Source organism: Diplotaxodon limnothrissa, linkage group LG2, assembly GCF_057381915.1.
Source record: "Diplotaxodon limnothrissa isolate DT_005_m linkage group LG2, D_limnothrissa_male_GT1.1, whole genome shotgun sequence".
Lineage (NCBI taxonomy): Eukaryota > Metazoa > Chordata > Actinopteri > Cichliformes > Cichlidae > Diplotaxodon > Diplotaxodon limnothrissa.
In genome coordinates, this window is record NC_140597.1 from 7,283,039 (window position 1) to 7,290,746 (window position 7,708).

A 7,708-nucleotide genomic window follows, 5' to 3' on the forward strand; every position below is an offset into this window, starting at 1 on the left:
TCCTAGAATACCTATCTTCCCGTACCCTGTGTCATCTACATCTACAGGTGGCAATTCCCTACATTTTTCCAGAATGCCTTTTAAACAAGTCATTTGTATCCAGTGGGGATGTTATATTACTTTATTTCAAAAAGATGAAATGAAATGTAACAAACTGATTCTGTAATGCTTTCTACTGTGACGATGATGTCCGCAGTATGTTTTGCTCATGCATTATCTTCCCAGGGTGTCAAACACCGCCATTCTGTCTGTGGCTGCTGGCCTCTTTGATCCGTGCGAGGTGTTCTGTGGTGTTAATATGGAGACGCACTGACTGTAATATTTGATACTGAGAGACCAGGATATTCATCTTTATTATGTGGGAGGCAAGGTGGTGATGATGTAAATTACAGGTTTTCCAGTGTTTGTGTTTCATGTCCGTTTTGTTGTCATTTTACGTTCACCTTCACTGGGTGCTTGGTTGGGTTTAGGCACGAGAATAGCTGGTTATTTTTAGGAAAAAATGGCCGTTTTGATTAAAATATTCCCCTTAACAACGCTGCAACTTGAAAAAAATGATATTAATTGGACTCTTGTAATTAAGAGTCCATATAGCAACACTCATCTCACTATTAGCCGGTGCGTCTCAGTACTAACGTCCTACATTCAAAATGTGCATCTCAGACAAAATTACTGTATTTGATGCCCTGGGAATAAGATTGCTCCAATTCAAATTCTGAATATGTTTTAATCTTTTAGGTTTTAAATGCTTCCTGATGGGTCAATGAAACCTCATAGATTAGGTAAGCTGGTTTTTTAATGGTACTATGGGGCAGAAATGTTGGGGCTAACCCCCCACCTCCTCGGCCCTTGTTTTGATAATAATTTCTGGATATCTCAGGTATACAAGAACCTTGAGGAAGTCTCATCCCCATATAGCATGTTACTGATGTGGACAGACCTTCAGCACCATAAAACAAAATCACACCAGTTTTTTTCCAACAGTGTAAGCTTTTTTAGGTGGATTTTCCCTTTAAATCATAGACTTAATTCAAAACACAAACAGACATATGTCTGGCTTTTAGGTTCCCTGTGTGGCAGATTGAATCCTTTGTCACATGGGACCAAGTTTTGTTGAGTTCACTAACATAATATTTTTATTATGATTTGTTTTTTCGTAGTGGTGATACTTTTACAGTGGAGAATAATTCTCAAGCCAAATCTTTTCTTTCTTTCTTTCTTTTTTTTTTTTTAAACTGTAGTTCTCAGGTCTTTAGGGGTCTATCAACTATGTGCTTATTTTGTTCCTCTGCTTTGTATAAACCCACAGTAGCTATGGATACATTTAAAGCTATGAAAAAAGTGAATGTATTCAAGAGCTATTTTCTTTTTATTTCACATTGCTTGATATGGAATTTGAGAAATATGCTGAAATCTATGTGTAACGCAACGGGCAAACAGATCCAGTTGTCCCACTCTCTTTGCCCTTATGTTTACAGGTTAGATTTGCAGCTGCTGTTAGCAGAGTAATGATGGCGAAAAGAAATTAGACAATCCATGATTGGGAATAGTGAGTGCTGTCAATCAAGAGTAGAAAAATAAGCATGCTTCATGTTTTGCACAGCATGGTGTTGATGCACACTCTCAAAAAAAATGTCCATCTTAACACTGAAACATATATTTCTGTTAACATAGCACAGTTGTTCTTTCAAGTACCACACAATCATTAATTTAGGGGAAAATAAAGTGATAAGAATATTTGTCTCTAACATTGGCATCAATGAATTAGCATCAGAAATATGACTGAAATATCCAGTTTATTTATCTTATTTCAATATTTTAATTTCCAAAGCTGTGTTATTGTAAACCAGGGCTAAGTGACGATGAGAAAAGAAATACTCTGTATAGATAAACCTAAATTATGATGTAGTAATAGAACATATTTGCAGTGTAGGAAACTCCCAGCATCAAGATGAAGTTTCTGAATTATATTGAACTTTAAACACAGACGGGCTTCTATTGAGTCACTGATGTTCTTTTTATTTTGAGACACATTTCTTGTTAAAATGGACATTTTTGAAGTATCCGTGTGCTCACAGGACTATCATTGGGTTTCTGCGAAAGTTTGGATGTGAGAGAAAAATGTTTGAATTTACTAAGTGCTTACACTAGATATCCTGTATGCTAACCCTGGATGGATCAGATACAGCGGTAACTGGTTTGAACTGTGATGCTCCAAAGTTGGGCACTGATGGAGCCACTGAAGAGTAGGTTTATATGATGTGATGGAAAGAAAGTGTATAAATTGTGAATAAAGTTTTAAAATCCAAAGTTTGCATTTCAGTGACATTTTTCTTTTGTGGTCTGTGTTTTGAATGAGCCATACAGTTTGGATCAACTTGTTTTAAATGGGCAAATGTAGTTCACAACAATTTCATTTTTTCTTTATTTGGTTTTCTAACAAACAAGACAAAAAAACTTAAAAAGGAAAACAGTTTAACGCAAGAGTGCACATTCTTATGTGGTGCTGCCACTGTTATGTTACTGGTCAGCTATTTCTATAAGAGGTTATCATCTTCCATAAGCATTTGTTTGTTCCTCTGGTTGGAGGTTTTCTGAGACATTAAATAGTTCAGTATATGAATAACCACCACCACTACAACCGCATAGCAGCCCTACTTCTAAAAAGGCTTGTGTAGAGAGAGATGAGCACAAAACTACATAAAAACAGAAGCAGCGGTTCAGAGAAACCCTCTTCAGTGTGTTTACATCAGATCAAATGCTGTGCCGGGGAGAATACTTCAGACATAGTTTTAAAATATACACAGCGCAACTATAAAGAACACAATGGAAAATTTTTCAGGAAACACAAAAGACATTTTTTCATTGTTTTTCAGCACCACTGACGAGTATCGCTCTGCCACATGCAATTTGCAGGTGTTACTCCATTTCCTAAATAAATAGATTTTATTTATTTGGTTATGTTGTATTTTGCACATTCAATGAAAAATTAATGATGTTTCCTTATAGTGTAGTGAGCTCACCTGGCCACCATACTTTTGCCTTTACAGGACAAAATTGAGCTCTGATATCACTGTCGTTATGCACAGTGGGCAGCCCACATATTATGATTTTCAAGTGTGGGAATGAACATGCTGATATTTCAGGGAAATGGAAACATTCACAGGGAAGGGTAGTGAATATTTTAAGAAGAAACTGCTAATATTGTGTTTGGCACCAACCGGCACTATAGCTGAAGAGTTTCATCTCTTGCATCTAGAAACTGAGACAAATTACTGATGGAAAATTCACAACTGAATATAATTTTTAGCTATTCTAAAATTGTGGTCTAAATGCAGATCAATGATATATTGCTTCTTAGTCTCAAAACACTAAAACCCTGGAAGTTATACTGCCTGTATAGATTCTTTGAGTACCATGTCTTGTTCTTCTATCACTGACAGCACTCTCAATGCAGATACAGATGGACCCAGAAAATAAAGCCTCTTAAAGACACTCATAATACACTTTATGACCAATGTCTGAGTGGCTTCTCACACTTCTCTTTATACTTTAGATCTTTTAGGAAAATAGGTTGCACTACATCGTTAAGAGTTATTACTGTTTTCTACAGCAAGCAAGACATTTTAAGCCTGCATTCTGCAATGAACTTTTATTAACAAGTGAAACTAAGATGTTTTTCCATGAGGTAAATTTAACATGACTGAGAAGTGGTTACATGCATGAGAGGATGTACTTTTCTTTTTCTTTTTTAAACAGAACACCTACATGTGTCAGCATCGTTTTGCACGTAGCGCTTTCCTTTTTCTGGCAGCTGTAACTGGTAAGGCCACTCTCCTCCTCCCATGGAGCTGGCCTCTTTTAGTCTACTGGGTTGTTTTCTTTTTTTCTTTTTTTCTTTTTTTTTTGGAACCTGAATTCCTTCTTTGCTTGGCCAATAAAAAGCAGGAGGGACGCTCATTTCCAGTAGTTTCACATTTAGCACCCATTGGAAACTATGTGGGCCCAGACCGCTGCTCTGCTGCTCGCCTGCTGCCTCTGGCCAGCTGAGGCTCAGACTGAAAGGGGTCAAAGCATTTGGGATCCACCTATCAAATTCAGCACCAAGGCTAAAGACTCATGCACCATGATTGTCACCGGTCAAGGGGAATTCACGAGGCTGAGACTGTCATGCCAGAGGAACAAGCGCTCTTACTGGTGTGACTACATAGGCAAGCCTCACACCTGCACCCCTTACAACAAAAATCCTCGACACTATTTCGTGCAGATGATGTGGAATCTGAGAAAGCTGGACAATGCCTGCCAAGCACCAAGACAGATTAAACCTCACATGTGCAGGAAGGCAACTGATGACTCTCAGATGGTCTTCTCATCATCTTCATTCTCCCAGTCACGAGCAGAGGCTTCTTCTAGGAAAGTAGCAAGACCTCAACGTCGGCCTACACCAACAAGACAAGCTGACGCAAAATCCATTCAAGAGCCACAAAAAGAAAAGACCACTCAGGAAACTAGTACTCAACCACCACCAACAACACCTGCTGTTGAGAGCAACGCTAAAAGAATGGCTCGGCAGAATTGCTGGAGGTCGCTGCAGGGCATCTGCTCGTTCTTCATTGGTTTGTTTCGTAATTAACCAGAAAGGTGAGCAGCAGTACTGGGCCTGTTTGTTAACATGCAACACTTTTTAAAAAAATATTCATTTATAACTAATCTAGAATGAGGCTATTTAATTAAGTTAGATTCCAGCATTTTTTTTATTTATTTATTTTGCTGCTCCTAATTATATTGCCTATGCACCCAGTTTCCACCTTGCACACATTATGTGTTATATTCACAGCTTTTAACCGCTAATGAAAATAACTTGGCGTCTGGCTCAAGCAGCCCTTGGAGGAAAATTCCAAACGAGGAGTTTGTTAGCCTGTTGTAGAACTGTAACACCCTCTTCAGGGCAAGCTGTGCTATTACAGTGACTTTCAAGTACTCCTCTCACTCAAACCAACAATTATCAGCCTCCATTAAGAGCCAAGCTGGAAGAACTTAAAGGTCTCACTTGACTATGTAATGACAAATGTTTTGCATGAACAACCTGTACTGAATGATACTGCTTTAACATATAATGTATGTTTATTATGTTTATTACTTGCATATTATCTGTTTGCATCACTCAATATTACCTTCAGAATTATTGGGGGATTGTTTTATTTTTTTTGCTCTGGTTTTCCATGCTGGTGTATTTGTCCCAAAATATGTATAAATGTGAAAATGTTTTATTAAATAACCATTTTCAATCTCTATGTGCTGATTAATGCCATTTCATTAACATTCCTGATTAAAAATATTAGATAATAAAACTGCAAGCAGCAGTATTTGTGAAAATGAGTTGTCTAGGGTGTTATGTCTTATGGCAGTGTGCAGTTTAATATTTTTAAGCCATATGACTCGTCTACTGTACCGTATATGACCATTAGGTGTTTGGTGCTTTGAGACTAAGTTCAATCAATCAGCAGTTTTATCCAGCAGAAACATCTGGCTCCTTTCAAGATATTCAAAGCCATTTCATCTCTGGCACGGTGCACTTACAGTTGGCCCTGTGAAGGTCCTTTAAGACTCTAGGTTATTTGCATTTGTTTAAAATATGAACTTAGATTATTCTAAAGCAGGTGGAACTTGAAGCAGAAAATCTGGAACAACAGATAACTTTTAGTTTTGGGAGCTTAACATAAGCCTTGCAAGTGCTCATGATTATTCAGGTCCATAGAAGCTGCAAACAAGTTTAACACTTGTATCACTTGTGGGTTGATGAAGTTTTGGTTCTAAATTGACAGTGTTTATAAAAAGTTTTTATTATGTATTAGGGTAATTTCATTTTCTATCAGCCATGTAATTTTAAATGTCTCCCCCCCCACACACAGTTTAGTTTGATGACACAGGTACCAGGTTCAAAGAATCCCTAATCTATTCGAGACCTCAATAAACTTTATAAGCTCTTCAGTCATGCTGTGTGTGTGTGAGGGTGTGTGACTGAGCGTGTGAGTGCAAGTGTATATATTTGAAGGGGAGGGGTGATTATGTGGCAGCATATTGCAATCTGCAAGTAAGGGCAACACTCTCATGTGTGAGGACTGCAAACCGAAGTTTCTCTAAAAACTTCAGGTAAGGAAAAGCACCACAACTTAAGCTGCACCCTAATCTGGCAATAATATTTGGGGTGTGCTACTTACATCAGCCTAGTATATATTTAATGTGCTCACAGTTAAGTTTTTGTAAAATGCATTCTGTGAAATCCTTGTTGCCAGGTTCAATATTTATAAAATACCTGTTAAACACATTGTCTTTATTTCTATTTCCAATATTTACTAGTCTGTATTTTGTTTATAACTGTTGTAGTTATACTGTAGGCGATATAGTTGCATAACTGCATAATCAAGGGATAATTGCACCATCACAATTGTAATATGATGCATTTACATTTTTATTTTTTAATCAGTATTTAAATCTGTGCTTCTTTTTAACAGTTTTTAAACCTCTTCCTTTCTTAAAGTCAAACTAAAAGGTGCATGTGCTCCATGTTTTTTTCAAAATTCCGTTTATGGAATATTTTTTAGATTGCATCTTTGCATTCTTCTTTTTGTTCTTCAAAATACCTCTTTGACTTGAAATTGTCTTGAATGTGCTGTACAAAAAATACTTAATGCTGTTTTGTGCTGTCTAAAGCCAAAACTATTCCCACAACATTCAGTTTCCATTTGAAATGTTAGTTTAACGGAGGGATTAAGACATGTCTTTCTCCAAAGGGAAATTAAAGGGTTTTAAGGTCAAATATCTAAATCTGATTTAATCCTTTGGCAGGTTGTGTTCTACTGATTTCATGGCTCTCCTCACAAACGTCACCATCCTCCTGGTCTTGGCTTGTGTTTCCCATCAGGTGATGTTGGGTAGCTGCCAAAAGAGCGGTGGACGGAGGGGACGAGGCATGGACAAAGGACAGCACAAGAATAGGTCGGGAGCAAAAGTGGGCCGCCAAACAAAGCCCGTCTCTGCACAGCTCATGAGAGGCAAAGTGGTCACCAAAGACAAGTTTGAATGTGCTTGGGTTGCAACAGGTGAAGATATCGTCATTCTCAGCATCACGTGCAAGAAGGAGGACAGGAGCTTCAGCTGCGAGTATATTGCCAGACCTACTGCTTGTCCTGAGTATGCCTCAAATGTTAAACTTTACTGGAAGCAGATCGGCAGGGAGCTGAAGAAGCTAAACAGTCTCTGCCAGGACAGCAGTGCTTTTGTCAGGGCAGGTATGTGCAGAAGAGCTGCCAGAGAGGCTCATTTCAGACTGAATGTAACACAGAGGGTGAAGACTTCTCCACTGTATACCCCAACTTCTCCAGTCAAAGCTGTAAAATCCTGTCAAGCTGATAACAGGAAGAGAGCAGAGGAGTTCTGCAACAACTCCTGGTCAAGTGTTTGCACATTTCTATTTACTATGGTGCGGGATTATGATTGCTGATACAGAAAAACTGGAATTAGTTCAGCTTTTCTGCAGTCACATACAGTAAATACTTGTCCCATAGATTCTTCATATAGATGCTTGCTGCTCAACAAAAACATACTCAATGAACAGTTTTTGATCTATCGCTTTTGGAGAAATTTGTGTAAGCGTTCAAGCCTATTGAGACAGATATAATATGTAGAATATTAGTTTCTCGATTTT

At 38.0% G+C, this 7,708-nt stretch overlaps 2 protein-coding genes across 2 annotated transcripts; both read left to right on the forward strand.

Annotated features, from left to right (window-relative positions):
* The first annotated feature begins 3,997 nt into the window (after positions 1–3,997).
* On the forward strand, positions 3,998–4,633 carry fgfbp2a (fibroblast growth factor binding protein 2a). Its single transcript, XM_085366386.1, has one exon. The coding sequence runs from the start codon at positions 3,998–4,000 to the stop codon at positions 4,631–4,633; it is 636 nt and encodes a 211-aa protein (XP_085222512.1).
* Positions 4,634–6,868: 2,235 nt separating this feature from the next.
* On the forward strand, positions 6,869–7,504 carry fgfbp1a (fibroblast growth factor binding protein 1a). Its single transcript, XM_085366398.1, has one exon. The coding sequence runs from the start codon at positions 6,869–6,871 to the stop codon at positions 7,502–7,504; it is 636 nt and encodes a 211-aa protein (XP_085222524.1).
* Positions 7,505–7,708: the final 204 nt, after the last annotated feature.